The sequence below is a fragment of the Carlito syrichta genome, unplaced genomic scaffold, assembly GCF_000164805.1.
Source record: "Carlito syrichta isolate Samal-C Ts95f unplaced genomic scaffold, Tarsius_syrichta-2.0.1 Scaffold288979, whole genome shotgun sequence".
Lineage (NCBI taxonomy): Eukaryota > Metazoa > Chordata > Mammalia > Primates > Tarsiidae > Carlito > Carlito syrichta.
In genome coordinates, this window is record NW_007233075.1 from 467753 (window position 1) to 488916 (window position 21164).

The 21164-nt window shown below is 38.1% G+C and overlaps 1 protein-coding gene across 2 annotated transcripts in view; it reads left to right on the forward strand.

The window, feature by feature from the left end:
- The window catches only part of SSBP2 (single stranded DNA binding protein 2), a 200490-nt gene that overhangs the window by 109642 nt on the left and 69684 nt on the right, over positions 1-21164 (forward strand). For both annotated transcript variants that reach the window (XM_021710439.1, XM_021710440.1), the window contains one exon: positions 11401-11490. In XM_021710439.1, the coding sequence (XP_021566114.1) occupies positions 11401-11490 (90 nt within the window). The remainder of the gene's footprint in view (positions 1-11400; positions 11491-21164) is intronic.

Sequence of the window (21164 nt, forward strand, 5' to 3'; positions counted from 1 at the left end):
TGGAGAGGCAGAACTGACTCACATGGCAGGATTCAAAGCACCCAGAGAATTGTGAGACCAGCAGCCATAACACCGAGCTCTGTTCCACCTGGGCTTTATTTTTGGTTGCTTGTTTTTCACCAAGAGGGCAGTTGATTTCATCAAAATGATAGAACTAGCAAATGTGTGCTCTGAAGCAGGCCACGTGTAGTACCCTCTGAGGCCCAGAGTCCCTGGTTGCTGGACACTTCATGTGAACTGTTCCTCAACATGAAGTCATGTGGGGGGCGGGGGTGTACTTGGGTTCAGTTGCTGCACTAACAATTGCCGTAGATTTCAAAGCTTAAAGCCTCGCGAGCCTGTGGCCTCACAGCTCACGGGTCAGAAGTCTGGTTGGCCAGGTTGGTCTCTCTGCCTAAGGCTTCCCAAGGTTGAAATCAGGGGTTTTGTGGACCTGCTGGACTCTTCTCAGAGGCTCTAGAAGAATCCACTTCAAGCTTATTTGTATTGTTGGCAGAATTCGGTTTCTTGTGGCTATGAGAACCAGCGGGGCTGCTCTCAGCTTCCAGAAGCCTCCACATTCATTGCTTTGGGGATCAGGGCATGGATGTCTCTGCAGGGACAATCTGCCTGCCACAGAGGGAGAATTCTCCAAGCAATAACTCTGGTTATCCAGTTTCTCCTACTAGGAGCTAGTAAGAGTAGTTAAAACACCTAGACTCTCACAGTAGAGGCCTGGAATTTTTATGCTGAATCAAATTTCTGAAAGAGCAAAGGTTGCCATCCTTGAGGTCAAAAAGGAAAAAGTAGAGCAATGACCAGAATATGTAACAGCTGACAATTTGGTAAAGAGGACACAGCATTGATATTTCTAATGCCTTTTCCTTGTGTTTCTCTTTAAACGATAGTGTTCTAAAATACGGCTAAGATATTTTAAGTACTTGGCTGATGTGATTTGTTTACCTGTGGGGAGGGAGAGATTGCTGGAGAGGCTCATGTCTAGGCTATGTGGACTAGGCTTAGTGCTTGGTGGTCTACTGACAAGTCACCCAACTTTTCCAATTCACGTGGGACAGTCAGTACTTCTTGAGGGCTGAACTTGTAATATGGATGCCAAAAACATCCTATTCCGCTTGGCTTCACTTGAAGCGGGAAGTTTCACATGCTATTTAACTTTCTTAATGACTCATGGTCATTATTTTGAGAGGTAATTGCACAAAGTTCAGAGTTTGTAAGATGGAAATGACTCTGTGCATCTTAGAGCAGCCCAAGGCTCGTGGTCGGCACCACATGTTTGGGAAACTGCACAGATATGAAGATGTCACTTAGGAGCTACTTTCTCAAAAAAATAAAAAATAAATAAAAAATAAAAATAAAGAACTCTGTGTTGACTCCTTTTCTCATGATCTACTTTTTCTGATTAAGCCAAATACAGAATGCAGGGAGCCATTTCTGGGCTGTGACACAGGACTGTGAATCCTAGAAGCTAATAACAAATCAAGGGCTGCCTCCTGCTGTATTCTCATCCTTCTGGTGAAATCATTGATGTGTTTTCTGGGTTCTTTTGCATTTCTCTTGCACATACAACATTTTTTAGCAGGAATGACTGTCTCCTGTCACCTGTCATGCTTCCCATGCTTCCATGCTTGTTGGCTCTCATAGGAAGTTAGCATTTGGTGGAAAGACCAACTCATCTGAACACTTTTCTTTCTTCTGCATGCCAAATATCCATTGTAATATTGAGATCACCAACTGTTGGGCACTTATATGTTCAGGGTGCTCAGGGGCTACTTCTTCACTAACATCCTGTTTTTGTTTATTTGATTTTTGGTTTAATGTTGTCTCTTGCTCTTTTAGAAGCCTAAGGGGCTGAGTACTATTCTGTGGATATTTTGTGAAAACAACATGTAAAATATTTTTGTGATTTAAAAACAGACTCAAGAGGCAGCACAACCATCAATGGTGCTGGTTCTCCAGACGGTGTGTGGGTGACCGAGAGGGGTGGCCTGGGGATGTACATGCTGCTGTAGAGAAACCTGCATCCTCAGTGCAATAAAAGCCCAGGAGTCACGTGAATGGCTTCTGGGTTATTTCTAGGATCTAACTTTCCAAAATAGAAAAACTTGTTCTTCATAGTATGAAAATTAAAATGTTTCTTATTTTATTGAAATGAGTTCTTTTAAAGTTAGAAATAGCTGCATTTTGTTCAACCTTAAATTTTAGGGGTTGGGTTTATCTTAAGTAAAGTTAATATTTGGTCATATTGTCTAGCTATTGACAAAACTATGTATGAATAAATTATAATAATTTTTATTTATGTTATAAATAAAGATAAGACATTCCAGAAAGTTTATTAAAAATTTACTTTAAAAAATCACTCAGTTATATTACTCTAAGGTAAGCTTGTATGTTCACCTACAGTCTTTTATAAATTATTTTTACCATTTGCATAATTATAATCATGTTCTACTCAATTCTGTATTTGGCATGTTTCTATATCATAAATACATTCTCATGTTTCTCACATAAAGTCATTTGTAACCATCATTTTTAATGGTTGAATCAGTTCCTTCACTTAGATGTACTACAGTTTATTTAAGCATTACATTATTGCTGAATTTTTGGGCTACTTTGTGTATTGCTCACTATAAATATATTATAGTGTACATATTTTATGTCTAGTGTTTTCTCATAGTTCAGAATTTATATTTTGATAGTATCTGAAAGCAAGGGTCACTTAGTCAACATTTATTAATATTTTTATAGCACATGGTATATACATGTAATGTGCTTTCTAAAGTTCACTAGTTTCCCACGATACAAATAACCTGTGAAAAATCCTTCTGGCAAGATTCTTAAGCATATTTCCCCAGTCATAAGTAATATTGCAACTGTTAACCTGGTTGTTAATAACGTTTGTATAAAAAAGACCTTCTGAGGTTTGCCAAATCTTTCCTTTACATCTATTAACTAAAAAGATTTCCCCCAACTTTCTAGCATTGGGGAAAAAAAAATCCTAAGTATGAAGATTGGAAAGGTTCATGTCACTCTAGGCAAGTAATTTAAAGAGATCAATACCTATATATAGAATTGAAACATTTGAGAATTATAAGTATCAAGAAAATTTCCTTCAAATCTTTAAAAGAGAAAAATAGAGTAGATTCTAAGGAACAAAAATCAGGATGGTATCAGACTTCTCTGTAACACTGAATACTAGACAACTATAGTTCTGGTGAGAGTCAACAAAGATACTTGCATAGACATAAAGATTTGGAAAGCAATATCCATACATTCTCTATCCAACTAAAAAAATATAAAAATTAAAACGCAACAGTAATGAAGTTATACTATTAATAAACTGATAAGGAAAAATAGATAAAATTATAGTTATTATTTTGGATACTGAAAGTGTGGTTATAAAACTGAATATAGAGATAAAAAATTATTATTGAAGAAGAGATGATAAAAACAAAAAAAAAGGTAATGCCTAAAACACCAGGTATTTATAAGATTTAGGAAATGGAGGAGAGAGATGTAGACTAGGAAAAGCAAGTTAGCCTCTTTGTTTCTCATGGGGAAAGACAAACAATAAGCTTAGGATAAAGCAAGTTTGTTTTTTTTATAATTTTAAAGGACACCTCATAATATGCATTTTAGAGGACGTTTTGGCTAACAAGTGAAACAGTTAAGTAAAATATAATACAAGGTTTTAAAAATAACTGGATGGAATTTAGTATGCAATGCAGAAGGAATGCTGAGCTGGCACTATTAATTTGTACAAAACAGATTCAAGGTAGTGATTATTAAACATGAAAGAGAAAAATCACTTTTAATAACGTATAGGGTGTACAGTAAAAGTAAGCATTGTGCCACATAACACAGAATTCGAACACTGTAAGGCGAACACTCATAGAAGCACAAGGAGAGGCAGAAAGACAACAGCTGTGGGCACTGTATGTATTTGAAAGAGCAAGGGACTAAAATCTTCATCTTAGAGACAAGATGAAGATGTTAAGCCAGTGGATAAAAATGTGGACAGCATATTTTATTATGTTTCCATGGAAAATTATAACAATTGATAATTTGTTAGACTACAGAAAATTGTTCAATAAATTCCTAAATACAGATATTGTATAGTATGTCTTATCTGCCTACAATTGGGAAACTAGAAATCAAAAATATTAAAAAATAAAAACTGCGAACATCTGTAAATTAAAGTGTATCTGGTTATGTCTGCAAGGTTTGATATTGATGTTCTTATTTTTTTCTAAATCATCTAATTAATGTAATTCTGGTTTTCAGTTATATTCAATAACTTTGGCAAATCAGAAATGTAACCATTAGATGATTTAAGAAAAAAAAATTATAAACACAAACATCAGACCTTGCAGATGCAACCAAAGGTAGATCCAGAGCCAAATTTGTAGTTTTATTGTCTTTGACTTTTAAAAAGAGGGGTGAAAAGGCTATTAATTAAGAAGTTTGAAAATAAATACTAAGACCTTAAAAAGCAGAAGAATGCAAATAACTTGTTAAAAAGAAGTAAACATATTAACGAAACAGACAAAAGTAAATTAAGAGACCACTCCTGGCAAAGATAATGAAGAGAATGTTAATTCCATATAGGAGAGAGATAATAAGCCATCCCCTGCAAAGTGCCAGTTGTCCAGAAAAACCACGCAGGGTGGCAGCTCTGCTCTAAGACTGTCCAGAGGCTGAGCCCATGGGTGCCCACCATTGTGCTCGGTGTACTTTTGTCTACTTAGCAGGCCTGAGACCTCTGGGGCAATGGGTTCCTGAAGTGAGAAGGGGAGAGAAAGGAGCATTACCAGCTCTTCAGAACAAGGCCTAGAAGGGCATGGGTCTCCTCTGCTCGTTTTGCATCAGCAACAGCTTGGTTCCTGGTGAAAAGAGGGGACTGAGATGCAATACAGCTGGGGTTTTGTGGCCTGGCTGTCGTGGTCTGTAGCAGAGTCTCTCACACCTGCTACTGAGGACATGTGAAAGGAGATGTGTGCAGATAAAACTAAATATCTCAATGGCAGTGTTCTGGGAAAATTTAAATAAGCACAATTGAAGCAAAGAGAAATATAAAATATATTAAAAAAATAATGACCATAATTCTTTCCAAAATTGCCTTTGTATTCAGGCAGGTTTTCTCCTGTGTATTTTTCAACTTTCTATGAGCAAATAAACATCATATTATATAAACTTCTTTGGAGCATTATGAAAAACAATTTGCCATCAATTCATTTTGAAAAGGTAGAATAACACTAATGCTCAAGTTAGAAAAATATAATATATCAAAGAACATTCTAGACCTACCTCATTTGGAATATAGATGTAAAAATCCTAAATAAAATATTAGCAAACACAATTCAGTAGCTTATTAAAAGGATCTCCCATAATGATCAAGCAAGGCTTGTCTCAGAAACACAATGATGGTTTATGTTTAAGAAAACTATTAATATATGATTACTTATATCATGTGTTTCCCAAAAGAAAAACCAAATTATACTAATCAAAAAATGAAAAGACAAAAAGCATCTATTTTTATTCCTTATTTCTTTGAAAATTATTTTTATAATTCTAGGCAAAGGAAGTTTTTTTTTTAGTATGATAAAGAATATGTCTTCAACTAGTAGCCAAAAAATATATATATATTTTTAGTCGGTGTCTTACTGTCACCCAGGCTGGAGTGCAGTGGCATGATCACAGCTCAATGCATTTGTGGCCTACTGGGTTAGGCAATCCTCTCACCTCAGACTCCTGAGTAATGGAACTCCAGGTGCATGCCACCATGCCCGGTTAGTTTTTTGATTTTTGGTCGAGACAAGGTCTCACTATGTTGCCCAAGCTGGTCTTGAATTCCTGGGCTCAAGTGATCCTTCTGCCTTGGCCTCCCAAAGTGCTGGGAATATAGGAATGAACCACTGCACCCAGCCCCAGTAGCCAAAATATGTAACTATGCTTTGCATTAAAATTGTTAAGACAAGAGACCTACTATTACTATTTTAAATGTGTCTTTTAAAAAATATATACTCATGGCTTGTACCTTAGTCAATTTTGTGCACTGTAACAGAATGCCTGAGACTGGGTAATTTGTAAATAACAGAAATGTATTTCTCACAGTTCTGGAGACTGGGAAGTCCAAGGTCAGGGCACTGGTGTCTGGTGTCTGGCAAGGGTCTTCTTGCTGTATCCTAACCTGGCAGAAGGGCAAGCAAGAATCAACTTCCTCTACCAAGCCCTTTTGTTTTTGTTTTTTGTTTGTTTATTTGTTTGTTTTGAGTTGGAGTCTCACTCCATCGCCCAGACTGGAGTGCAGTGGCATGCTGCCGGCCACTACAGCCTCAACCTGCTGGTGATCCTTCTGCCTCAGCCTTCCAAGTAGCTGGAACTACAAAGGCACTGATCCCACTTACAAAGGACAAGCCCTCTTGGCCTAATTACCTCTTAAAGGTTCCACTTTTTAATACTATCACATTTGCAACACGTAGATTTTGGCAGGGAACACATTCAAACCATGGCAGCCTAAAAATAGTATAGATAGCTTAATAGTGAAAACTAATAATCCCCTGCCTAGTCCCTTCCTACTCAGCCCTTCCTTTAATCCCCTTTCCAATTTCTAATAATCATATTTTAGTTCCTCTCTTACTACCTTCACATACGTATTTTCTTATTCCACCAAATGTAGACTAGGACTTGGTTTTCCACTGTGTAATCAGGCAACTGGCTTTCTAGCATTCATAGTAAACCAAATTCTGTTGGTTATTGAATGTTTAGAGTCTTAATAGATGATAGCTAATTGTGTTTAGTAATAAATTGCATTCTAATTTTATTTTAAACAAAGTTTTATTTATGCCCATTTCTTTGAAACTTTCACATTGTTGTATGTACAACTTCTTTTTCTCTCTAGAGGCCACCAATGAGAATAACTAAATTTAAAATAAGAACTCTTTTAACTTTCATTTCAAGTTTTTATCTAAGAAGAAAAAATATAAAGTAACAGTGTATTTCTCTGATCTTTAAATTCAGAAAATAGGGAATTAGAGAGACTAAGATATTTTAAAAATTAAGTTATAAAAGAACATTTCAGAGAAAGAGAAAAATGGTAAATGATGCTGGATGTATGTACAAGGGAAAAATGATTAACATGAACAGATTGACTCACACCTCCTTAGAGGGCAGAATGATGTAAGCATCAAAAGCCCAGAGAGGAAAATGACCACACAGACCAAAAACAAGGGAAATACATAGAAACGTGAAGAAAGATTTTGTGGTAACTCTTTAAGTTTACTTTAATATTCTTGAAAAAGCAAATACTTTTCCCTAATTTCATTAATTTGAAAATATCAAATTTAAAATATTTGATTTATAAAGAGTAGGTAAAATTAAATTTGTGATTTGGGAAAATGTAAAAGAAATTCAAAGTAACATTCTCACTCTTAAAAAACCCTTAGAATTTAGGTCAGATGACAAAGTAAATGATTTAAGAGCAAGTAGAAAATACACTATCTGAACGTACATATTTAAAACATGCAAATTGATTGAGTAGAAGAGACAAAGCACTTTTAATGACTTTTTTTACGTCTGCACTAAAATCTTATATATTCAGTTTAGTTAGAAGAAATATTTTAAACCCATATTATTAGTATGTTAGTTTTAAGAGAAAGCCGTAATGAAAAGTCAATCCTAAATAATCATGGGTATATTCTATAACAAAGGGTTCTCCATAGCACTCCAGTGGGAATTCACATAAATCTAGTGAAAAGAGTTCCTACTAATAGCTCTTAAGATGATGAAATTGTTTGCTTTGCTTTTGTGGCTTTTGTCACCACACCCCTGAATAACATGTTTGTGACTTAGGCCCCACAACAGCTTTCCGTGGGTCCTCAGCTCACTGATAAATTTGCCTCGTGAGTTGGAAGTCAACTTGAGACAAGTCTTGAAAATTTCCGCAGGGGACCCTGGAATATTTGGTTGCTTCTTCCTTCTACAGAAACCCTGATTCCAAAAACTTGATTCTTATTTAGTTTACAGCTTCAATCACTACTTATATACAGTAACAAGTGTTACGTTGCTACTGTATATAAATGAGCAAGTCAGACAATTTGAGAAATAGACTCGTCTACAATGCATAGAGCACTGTTTATTGTACCTTGTAGCGTTTATCATGGGAATTGCACTTGTGAATGGTCAACAGAGTGGACCACATGGTACCCTAAGCTGAGTCCGCATAATACAGTCAAAGAGGGAATTATCCCTTATTGATAAATCCTAGCAGAAGGAATGGACAATGTAGCTCAAAAATGTTGTCCACAAAGTAAAGTGTGGGCCAATCGCTGTGAACTGGCTCTCTGTGCTGGGTGTCCCGGATGTAACAGCTCATGTCCTTCCGTGTCCGTAGGCCAAGGCTGGTGGAAGATGCTGTCGCATCAGACAGTAACTCATCGTGCTGTGCACGGTAAATCACCTGGCTGTCAACACCTTTATTTTCAAGACTCTTCTATTGTTGTGCCTAAAGTATGGATATTAAGAAAGAAGAATCTCCACAAAGTTGTTGTGTCACTGCAAGGGACTAGGCACAAACTCTAAGAATTTGCTACCTCTCAAGCTATAGGGAGATCTCAACAGCAGGGTGAGAGACGTGTTTTAACATCAGGAGTCAACGTAACTAGATCCAGTAGTTTGTTTGATTTGCTCATTCCTTGACTGTCCCATTTAAAATGAAACTATTTCTCCACTTTAGTGGAAAGTCTCTATTCCCTACTCTTTTTTTCCTATTTAGATCATGGATAAGTATATTTTGTATGTTTGTTTGTTTAGTCATTGGCTTTCTTCTTTTAATAGAATGCTACCTTTATGAGGGTAAGGATATTTTTCCTCTTTCATTAATTGCTCTATTGCAGAATTTAAAAGAGTCTTTGGATATATATATCTCCACATATTTGGAGAGAATAAATTAAATATTCTTCTCAAAGTTATTAAATAATTTTAATGGCATAAAAATGAAAATTCAGAAGGCATTTTGAAGATTAAAGCAAGTTAAATCTTCATCTGAATGATTTATTTTGTTTCACATTTAAATACTAACTGAAAAAAAGCACAGGAAACATATATAATGAAGAACTTTGAAGAAAAGCTAGCATATAATATACCTTTAAACAATATAATCTGCCAAAAAGAGGGAAAAAAGCAATTATTCAAATATTTAACTGTGAATTTTAGCTGTCTACTAGCATCTGTACCTGTTGAATTTTATTTTAGATGCAAATGAACATTTTTTTAATTTGAATTTTTATTCTTTGAATAAGCAAAAACTTCTCTTAGATACTTTTTAGGCAACAAGAATTGAAGAAAAAATGATATGTTTGAATTATGCTAGGAAAGTGTGATAATTCAGTGACTCTCTTGTTATTTTGTCAACATGTTCAGTGCTGTAGTCTGCTTTTCTTTAAAAGTATATGTGGCTGTGATTTCCACACTTTTTTTTTACATGTCCTTCTATTATAAAACTATTTTCTATTCTGCAGTTAATTGGAACAATAGTGATGGGCTGTGCTTAGCTTTCTTACTAGGAGCCACTTTTTTTTTTTTGAGTTGGAGTCTGACTCTGTCATCCAGACTGGAGTGCAGTGGCTGCTCCTGGCCACCACAGCTTCGACCTGCTGGGCTCCAGCGATCCTTCCGCCTCAGCCTTCCCAGTAGCTGGAATTACAGGCATGAGCTACCACGCCCGGCTGATTTTTTGATTTGTTGTAGAGATGAGGTCTTGCTGCCCAGGCGGGTCTCGAACCCGCGGGCTCAGGCAATCCACTCATCTCAGCCTCCCAAAGACGCGGGATTATAGGCTGAGCCACCAAGCCCGGCTACTAGGAGCCACTTTTACAGGACAGTAAATAGTAGCCTTAAGAGTATAGACCAGTCTTTCCCAGATCTGTCTGTAACCACATGTACTTCAGCTAAAAGGAGTTAAGTAGTTGATGATAAATTTTCCTCTTACTCTAAAATTGTATATTACAATTTTACACAAGTTTAGTTAAAACTTAAAAAGCAATTTACCTTTCATTTATTAAAAACATAAGTGCTGCTATATAAAGCTCAATAGAACATAGACCAGCAAAATCTGTATTCAATTAATGTATACTAATTGAAATGGCATGTTTTTCCTATAATAGAATAATAGATTCATATTTCATTTTAATATCTAGAAACTGGTTTTTTTCTTTTATACTCATGTGCCTTATCAGAAGTTTAAAATTTTGGCATTCATAGGTAAACAGCATTTCAGATAACCACATTTAAGTCTAGACTTCCTCAGGAAGTACTAAAATCATTGACCTTAATTGTTAACAACTGCAAGTTCTATAGGCTAAACATATTTAGTATTTTCATCCATTTATGTGCCAGGAAATCTGTGTTACAAATATATTGCGATTTTATATTATCTAATGAGATATTAATGAGTGAATGAATTCACATCATTAATGAATAAATGATATGTAAGTGAAGACAGTGTCACAGATACATTAGATACAGGATTTATTTTGATTTCTTTTCATAGCAGAACTGTTCGCTTCAAACTGATCTGTCTTCAGCATATTTTTGGTCACTTCTTGACTGTTTTTAGTAGTTGTAACATGTTTTATCGGGTTGAGGGATAAACTCCAGGCTGTAGAATAATTGTGTGTGTAACTGCCCTCTGTAAGTACTAAACCTGTAATCTTGGTCTTATTATAGTCTAACTAACGTTTTTCGTACTCCTGTTTCATGAAATGCTAGGATTCCATGAAATCATTTGCAAGTTAAGTAGACTTTGAATTTTTCGATTTTACTTTTTTTCATAATTGTATGAGACTCATCTCTTCAAGTCTAATTTCTTTCTCTTATGCGATCTCCTGTTTACTTCATCCTCACCACCATAGTTTTTAGTGTATCAGGAAGAGAATACTGTGAGTGCTGCCACCTATAGGTGGAAAACTAATTAAACTTTTTCATGATGTAGAAAAGCATATCTAAAAGAGTTATTTTTGCAACTTCTGCAACCACCATCTTCAAACGTTTCACCTAATTATTTACCTACTTGATATTGATGTTGCCATTTCAGATGCCTGTGCCTTAAAATAAAGCATTTACTAAAACCTTTATCATTTCGTCATCTTATTATTTGCATTTAATATACCATTCAGATATGCCATATTATAAGAGTTCTTTGACTTAATAAAGTTTAATAGACCTGCTAGAACAATTGACTTTGCCAATCATATGCCGAACTTACCGCTGTGTCTTGGTTTATCTGTGTGGGGCGTTGCCAGATCTGTCCAGGGAGTGAGACGTGCCCCTTTGAGGTCTTTTATCATGAGGCTTGGTTCTGTGCCTTTGCGTAATGACGGGTTTGTTTCTCCTTTATTCTTGCAGAGTGCTGCAGCAGCTCCCAGCCCAGTGCTAGGAAACATTCCCCCAGGAGATGGCATGCCAGTAGGTCCTGTGCCACCAGGGTTCTTTCAGGTACTCAGAGAAACTGCCAGCATGTTAAGGCCTAGGCACTCGTGTTGGGTTTTGCTAAAGTGTGGAGGAGGAGGGGCTATTTAATTATTTAGGTAAATAACAATGTGTAGCCGACTCTTATGTTCAGATTGGTTATCTGTTGTGTTGTTCTTTCTTCCTATGTCTACTTTGTTGTTACAGTATGTATCTATTCATTTATGTGGCTGTTTTATTGTTCACTTAAGAAAGAAAAGGAAGCCGAGCTCGGTGGCTCAGCCTGTAATCCCGCGCCTTTGGGAAGCTGAGGTGAGTGGATTGCCTGAGCCCGCGGGTTGGAGACCCGCCTGGGCAGGCGAGACCGCATCACTACAATAAATCAAAAAATTAGCTGGTCATGGTAGCGCACGCCTGTAATTCCGGCTACTTGGAAGGCTGAGGCGGAAGGATTGCCAGAGTCCAGCAGGTCGAGGCTGCGGTGGCCGGGAGCGGCCACTGCACTCCAGTCTGGGCGACAGAGTGAGATTCCAACTCAAAAAAAAAAAAAGAAAGAAAAGGAGTTGAAATGCAAATTAGTCCATTATAAATTAACTGAGGTCAATATGTTGTGGGAGAAGAGGTTGAAGAGAAGACTCTGGGAAGGATGGAATTGTCACTGTCCCAACTATCCAGATCTCCACAGACCAGAAATAGCCACAATTCAGCTGAACTTTTAAAATATAGTTAAATTATAATTATCAATGTATCAAGAATACAGGTTATATCAAAATAGAGAATCATCTTTGGGGATTTTAGGCTTGAATTTTTTATTAATAGTATTATATAACATTTTAAGATCTCATTTTCTTTCCTTTTTTTTTGAGTTGGAGTCTCACTCTGTCGCCCAGACTGGAGTGCAGTGGCCACTCCCGGCCACAGCAGCCTCAACCTGCTGGGCTCCGGCGATCCTTCCGCCTCAGCCTTCCGAGTAGTCGAAATTACAGGCATGCACTACCACGCCCAGGTGATTTTTTGATTTGTTGTAGAGATGAGGTCTCACTGCCCAGGTGGGTCTCGAACCCGCGGGCTCAGGCAATCCACTCACCTCAGCCTTCCAAAGGCGCAGGATTACAGGCTGAGCCACCGAGCCCGGCTAAGATCTCATTTTCAAATACATGTTAAAATTTTAGCAATGATAATAAGAATTACTTACTTATTTTAGCAATGATAATAAGAATTTTAGAATTACACAGTATTCTGCTTTTTAAAATTTTATGGCATCCACATCTTAAATCTGAAGTTTTTTAACTCAAATCAACATAGATTCTGAAATTTATTCTTAGTACATAGTTAATTTTATAACACTCTTTGGTTAAGAACCTAGGAGTTAAGAACTAGAGTTGGAAGGTGTTACAGGAGTTAATGTAATATGCTATATTGTTAATGAATTGCATTAGGTACCTATAAGTTTATTTATCACTCCAGTTTTCATATTTTCTAAGTTCTTGATAACCACTTATTTATTAATCCATACTGTCAATGTACTTATCAGTTTAAAAATGGAGAACTAAAACTATAAATAATTTTTCAAAGTATATCAAAGAATAAAAAGGTCTTGATTAAAAAGTAATTTCAACCCTTGTCCTCTAGGCCATTCATATTTACTTTAATACTCTGTATTAATACCCAAATTATCTAGAATATTAAACAGTTTTCTTAGAGTTCACATTCTGTCTTGGGGGCCCCTTGTTATAATCTAGGAATAGGTTGTAACTCTTGATTATTAATTAAACAACCACCATTTAAGATAATAATAACAGCTGATCCTTAATAACTGCTTACTGTGACCCCTGCCTCATTCTAATTGCCTTGTATATATATACACTCTGAATGCTCATAATAACCTAGGCATGAAGTCCGTATTATCATCATCCCACTGTACGGAGGGAAAAACTGAGGCACTGGTGGCTAAGTCAGAAAGTCACAGGTCTGGGTTTAGATCAAGGCTGGCTGGATCTCTGCCATTAAATTTACCTTTTAAAGTTCATAGTTGATTTTTATTCATGACATATGTCCAGCTCATTCTATTTTTTTCCTCATTTTCTTATTTCTCTTGCCTAAGATGGTTGAAGTTAGGGAGTACGTCAGAAGAGTTTATAGATTTGATAGTTAGTAGAAGTACCTTAAGTGGCACTTTAAGAGAGGAGCCCAGAGAGGAAGCTAAATTCTTTTACTGGGGTTTAACCAAGTCTGTAAATCCATACGTGCTCATATTCACATATTATAGAATGAGTCATTCTCCCTTTACTTATCTTCTGTCTCCAAGTCTTGGTAAGGGCAGTGAAACAGTTACCTGTGTTGTAATTATTTCAGTGTGATAAAAACTTGAAAGCTACTATATGCCGGTCACTGCAGTAGGCACTATAGATAAGCAGGTAGAGTGTACATCTTCCTGAAACTTGCTATATGAGGCATAATTGAAGATAAATAACTATAATACCATGAAATGCATGTTGTAACAGAGGGTAGCATTCCGGAAGGACCCAGGAGAGAGAACCATCACATCTGTGGGAAAACTGCCCTGCAAAATCAGCAGAGGCCTGGTGTTCCAGACGGTGGGCACTGTGTACACAGAATGTGGCAGCATCACAGCGTTCTATGTAGGGGTGTTTGGAGTGGCACATGGAAGGTGGGGAGACCAGACAGAAGCTCCTGGACATGACACTGGAAGGATACATCTGGCCTGTGGAGAAGAGGCTCTGCTGTGTAAGAACTCAAGTAGCCATTCAGAGGAGCCAGCAGAGGCTCGAGGAAGGGCAGGGCCCTGATCTCCCACCACATGGTGATCCCGGCCTAGTGGGACACCTGCAACTGGAGTATGTGTGAAGCCCCTGCCCCACAATGCCCTACTGTATAAGGAATGAGAGGAGCAGCAGGTAGAATGTAGACAGAAAACACTCTTAAATGGGTGGCATGTGCTCGAGAGCACACCAGAAGGCCCCACACTGAACCCTGGGAGAGACTCAGTCAGGAAAGCATTGTCAGAATAGTATATGAAATCCACATGGGCATTTAAAGATGAGTTGGGAGTTAGGCAAAGGAAGCAGGGATAAAGGGGGAGAACATTCCAGAAAGGGGGGAAATAATTTACAAAGACCCAGAGGGGAAAGGAGAAGAGATTAAGTTCAGGAAAACTGGAGCTTGACCTGCTGAAGGGTACATGGCTGGTGAAGAGCCTTGAGAAGGCCTAACAGGGCCTTGTGGGTGGTAGAGTCTGAACTTGATCTTAAGGGTAGTGATGAGCTATTGGAAGATTCTAAGCAGGAGAGAGATATGTCCATATTTGCGTTTTTAGAAAAATCACTCCAGCTACACTGTATAGCCAGAATTGTGGAAGAGCAAGGGTGGAGGGAAGGAGACTCTTTTAGGAGACTTTTACAGTAATCCAAATGGAATCTAATGATGACCTTAACTCAGTGAAAGTGGGCATGGACAGATGTGAACAGATTTGCAAGACAAAATAAAAGTGGGGGGTGTGAATAGAAGAATTCCAGGACAATATTCTGACTTCTGGCTCTAAGCTGGGCAGATGGTACCATTTTCTGAGATGGGGACCACAAGATGGGGAATAGGCTTGAAGTGGGCAGGTGAGATTCCTCGGGATCCTCCAATGAGAGAGATATGTTCAGCTATTGGTCCTGCAAGTTCAAAGCCTAGGATAGTGATCAGACTAGAGGTAAAAATTGCAGAGTCGTTTCATATTCAGGCACTGGAATCCACAGGGGTGGATTAATTGTCCAGGAAGAAAGTACAGAATGACAGGGTAGGGATCGTACAACCAAACTCTAGACAACAACAAAACACTACCATTTAACAGATGGACGAAGGGAACAGGACCCACTGCAGAGGCTGGATGCAGGGTACCATCAGCTGGCTGGCATAGCAGCCCAAGGAAGAGACTCTTAGCCAATTTCTGATCAGTGGCAGTAGAATTTAAAAAGGGAGAAACAGCTCATAATTGCATTTGATAGACCTTAGTTGATTAACCAATTTAAGGGTAGGAGAGAATGAGCTGAAAGAGTTGAGGATGATTCTGAGCTTCCCACTTTAGGTCTCTGGATAATTTTAGTGTCTTTATCTGAGTAAAGAAAGACAGGAGGTTGAACACATTCTAGATGCATTTGAATTTGATACACAAGTCTTTCCTCTTTGTCCAGGCAGACTATTTCAGACTAATCCCAAATACCTTTTCCCCTATTTAGCATTTAAATATTTCTTCCTAGAAATTCCTCTCGAAATTCTAGAAGACTCAAACTATAAAACTTCTAAGAAAGAAATATGATGCCATTACCTTCTAGTACATGTAGTGGTGGGGCCAGATGGCTCAGTGTTTCCTAAACATCAGCATGGTCTCCTGCAGCCCCTGAACTGCACGTCAGCATGAGTCCAGCCCTGATGTATGCCATTAGTGGAGAGCAACTACCTTCCAGGACAGGAAATAGCAGCAGACAGTCATAATTCCAGTTTACACACCAGTTCTACTCCAGTTCCAGGGAGACATCGACCTCCAAGGATGATCCACATCTGGAGGGGCTGCCGGGTATCCCTTCACAGTTCAGAAGCTGTAATACCCAAGGTGGGGCACTGCCCTGATTGTTAGTTCAGTACAAGACAACTGAAAAAGCTGGCTGTGGCCCTTCCCAGTAACCAAGTCCAGGAGGCTTGGCCAGGACAGAGATGTGGCTCTCCAAGAAGAATCTCTGGTTCAGAAGAGCCTTCGTCAGAAGAGTACTAAACAGTTTTTCCAGCCTCTCAGCTTGGTTGCAGCCACTAAATTCTGAAGGCCAGCTACCTCCCACTGCCTTTGCCCTTTAGGTAATAAGAATATTTCATACTTAAATTATTTGGAAATGCAAAGCTTTTTGGGGGAGTTATGGAATAGGACTAGACCAAAAGAAGGATTGAATCTATTAGAATTAAATAAATAATTAAAAGTAAAGAAGAATAATGTAAGTTCTGAGCTCTACTCAATTTGTGATTTTACTGTAAAAAATACATTGGAGCAGTTCTCCTAAGTGAACACACTCCTTTTTTTCCTGCATGCATTACAGAACAAGGCCCCCTCCTTTCCATCATAAGTATAGACTTAAATTCATCACCAAGTAGAATTTTCACAAACTCTGAACTTATGAACCCATGACAGCCACATTTGAAAATAGCAATTAACTTAAGCTCTAAAATAAATAATTATGATATGTGCTCCACACATTTAATAAGTCCATCTGGAAGGCAGTCTTCAGTGTCTTTTTATTGTAACATTATTCATACTTGAACTTTGATGTATTTCTTGAAATGAGAAGGCGTCTGCTGCTGGTAGGAGAGCAAGGAAATAAAATCAGTGGGACTAGTTGAACATGAAAGAAAGAGGTATCACTTCAGCACAACAAATCCATATAAGATATGACACAAGTATTTGTTGATGTGGAGTCTTTTATCACAGGAGTCATTTGTCTAAATCCTCAAGACAACACTACATGGAACTGAGGGAAAACTTCAGAGCAACTTTCCTGACTTGGGAAGTCTTGCTATTGGGTCAGAGAGGCGGTGGTGGAAGTGGCCCCTGATCTGACTGGAGTTTAGCAGTTTTGTGGAATAAAGTGCAGTGTTGTAATGTGGTATGAGTACACCTTCACCAAGCTCCCAGGACGAAGTCTCTAACCTTTCTGTTCCTGTGCGGGAATCTTGCTTGAAAGTTTCATTGTATCTAGGAAATGTGAAGTGTGCAGTAAAAGCATCCATCTGCTCTTTATTCTTTCTCATAGCACTCATACAAAAAAGTAGGCAAAGGGCTGTGCTTCCCACAGTTTTATTGAATTAGGCAGCAGTATTTCCTAGACCAATGAGATTGTCAAAGTATTTTAGTAAAATACACTAAATAAAGCAAGGGGAAAGTACTCCTTTTGTGATTTAAAAAATTAGAATATTGTCCGGGCACAGTGACTCAGCCTGTAATCTCAGCACTTTGGGAGACCGAGGCTAGTGGATTGCCTGAGCCTGCGAGTTCGAGACCAGCCCAGGCAATTTGGTGAGACCTCATCTCTATGATAAATAAAAAATTAGCTGGGCGTGGTAGCATGCGCCTGTAGTTCCAACTACTTGGAAGGCTAAGGCAGAAGGATCACTGGAGCCCACTAGGTCGATACTGGGGTGGTGGTGAGTGTGCCACTGCACCCCAGCCTGGACGACAGAGTGAGACTGCAACTAAAAAAAAAAATTAGAATATTAACTGTGTTACTTTATAAAACTCTGTAATTTTATAGATGAGTGAGTAACAAAGTGCGTCTCTTGTGAATTTACTGTAACTTATAGAACATTAAGGCAGCCGGGCTTGGTGGCTTAGCCTGTAATCCCGCACCTTGGGAGGCTGAGGTGAGTGAATTGCTTGAGCCCGCAGGTTCGAGACCTGCCTGGGCAACTTGGTGAGACCTCATCTCTACAATAAATCAAAAAAATTAGCCGGGTGTGGTAACGCACGCGCCTGTAGTTCCAGCTACTTGGAAGGCTGAGGTGGAAGAATTGTCGGAGCACCGGCAGGTCGAGCTACCTGCGGTAGCTGGGAGCAACCACTGCACTCCAGTCTGAGTGACAGAGTGAGACTCCAACTCAAAAAAAAAAAGGCAATGGATATTTCTTATTTTAACCAAAAAAATGTTGAGAGGAGTAAAAATGTTTTTTCCTAGTTTCTCCTCTTTACCATAAGAAAACTTAAGAATAAAACTATAACTTGTTTTTCACTCTAATAAGTAAACACTTACCTTTATATTAAAAACACAGTATAATCTCTTCATAGGTGCTAATGTAGTTTCCTCGAGTCCATAACTGATGTGGGGTATACTTGAAAATATCTAATTTTGAATTCTGTATAGGCTTTTGTTCATTTTTACCTTTTTTGTTTTGATTTTTTCTTGACACACTTACTATATTTTAGTTACTATTTCTTTAGTTTTCTTAATGGAAACTATTGAAAACCGATAATATATTGATGTTAGGTTGTAAATTTAAGACTTTGACATGATTTTAAGACTATAAATACATGATGAAGATAAAGTATACCAAGTAATTTCGTTTCAGGCTAAGGTACCACTCATGTTTTAAAATCAAAAGAGACAGAAGCATTGGCATGGGGGAAGACGTCAGGCAGGTTAGCAAGTCCCCTCCTGTCTACAGGCCTGACACTGACCATGGAAAAGCTGCTCTGCCATCTAGCGGTAGTTTGCTGGTGTCTCCGCTTATTCTGGGCCTTTTCCCAAAGGTTCTATTTTTAGCAAGACTGCACTGTAGCGGGCTGACCTAATGCTTTACATAGTAATAACGCAATAAGAAAAAAACATAGTAGGAAATTCTCTTTTCTCCATGGTGTTGTTATTTACTAGCAAAGTCTCAGTGTTAATGACATTCAAAAAACAACAAGAGCAAAACAAAGCTGAGTCATGCGGTAGTCTTGATATTCTAAGAGAAAAAGAGTCAAAATGATCAAAATGAATAAAAAATGAGAAGAATAGTTATTTAATATAAAACTTGAAACAAAGAAGAAAACAACAAGAAATGTTTTTGCAAGTCCCGAGTAAATGTTTCCTCGGGGTGGGTGTTTATTTAATTTGTTTCTGGAAATAAGTCCTATGTTTTAGAGAGGGCTCCTATCTGTATTCATCTGCCCTGCCATTCTCTCCTAGGTAGCACCTGTCTTATCCTGTGGTTGATGCATATAGTCACATAGTCTGCATGCTTTCTCAGTTCTCTTCTATTATTAACCTTGCTCTGTCTTCTCTTCTAATGGTTTGCTTTCCTGACCATGGCTGCTTCAGCAATTAGTCTGAGGAGGTATCTTAAACCAGGAGAAACCCCTTTCCCTCTCAGAAACCCTGTCCATATCTTAGGTCTTAGATGACAAACCCAAAGATTACTTGTTATATCTTTCTTGCTGTGAATGAGTAGGCCACTGAAAATCTCAAGAAAAATTAATTTCTTAAACTATAATGTCTAACAATCTAAGTATGTATTGAAAATTCAGACATTAGAAATAGTATTTCACAGGATTTAGATAGTAGAAGTGGGAAAGGTTGCTTTTTTTAAATAAAAGCTCAAGAAATAAAAGTTAGATTTAATTGTCTTAAGAATGAAGTTTTGAATCCTTAAAAACAGAGATTTTAAGTGTTGAAAATAGAGCAAGTCTTTTCTGGTACAAAGATAAAAGCAACCACAGAAACATGAAGCTGCTGGCTTTGAGAATGCTGTCCTGCAGTTGTGAGACTAGGTTTTCGGCCTCGACTATTAGAACAAATGAAGACTGCTCAACTTAAGTAACTAAATCAGCTTTTTAAAAATTGCAGTTCAGATGACTAAAGACCTTGCCGCAGTGACTGGATAGAGGGTGGGAGGGAGGGTCGGGTGTGGAGAGTACATGTGGGTCTTCCTACTGGAACCCCGTTTTTGTTGTTGTTGTTTGTCTGTTTGTTAAAATGAGTTTCTAGGAAAAGGTTTGGTTGGCCATCCTAGACCTGTATTTGGTTTTCCGTGCTCTTTCATGCTACTCCAGCTAAAGATGCCCCAGATGTTTAATATGAAACAATAGTTATCCTATTTTAAAATCACATCTGTCTCAAGTGCATGGCTATTTTTCAAATAATTTGAAATTCTAGTTTTTCTTTTGAAAATATTGTTGAAAATTCTTCCTTAGAGTGCTGCAGTTTTTACTGACATCCCTAATAAGAAATTTATAGAGTGAATTGCAAGTATGCAAAGGATATTTATAACACAATTTTAGTTTTATTAATTTACTTCTGGCTACAGAAACAAAAATGGCCCACATTCTTTGGGAAATTAAAGATAAAGATGGAATCATTAAATATATTGTTAATTCCCTGTATAAGTGGGATGGAGTTATCTTATACACACATGAGAAAGTCTTTAGCGACTTAGATAGTAACTGATTACTAGGCAGTGCTCAGGAATAATTTGTCTCAGGCTCTATATCACAGTCAACAGACTTTTTCTGAGAGAAAATACCACAGGCTTTGCAGATGACCTAGGCCCTGTCACACCCACCCACTCTGCAGTGGCACGAAAGCATCCACACACACCATGTAAACTCACATGCACGGTCATGTCCCAGTAAAACTTGACTCACAGAAACACAAGGTGGAGCATATCTTCCCTGCAGGCCAAGGTTTGCACACCTGTTTCAGATGAATGTGATGAGAGATGCAGCGGCAAGGCCCAATGTTTCTAGATAGTCCTGTGAACCGCCAACCCAAGAGTCCCAGGCACACAGCCCCCACCGCTAGGATTCTCAGATGCGGGAGCGTGGACCTGGAAAGCCTTTGGATTTGCTGTCCTTTGTTTTGTTTTTAACAGATGAGTGTTACACACTGAAAATTGAGACCCACTGGCTAAGAGTGCCAGTGACACACAGCAACAAGTGTTTATTGCCCCCATCCCATCCTAGAGTCACTACCGTAAACAAGATGAATGGGATCTTTGCTCTCCTGAAATCAGAGGCTGCCAAGGGAAACACTCCATAAACAAGGGAAATAATTATTGTAAAATGTGTGATCTGTTAGATGTGATGGGGGCTAGGGAGAGAGACAAAACAAGAAAGGAAGACGCAGCACTGTGGGTTTTGGAGAGGGTTGCTGAGCAGAGCTTGTCCAGGGATATCA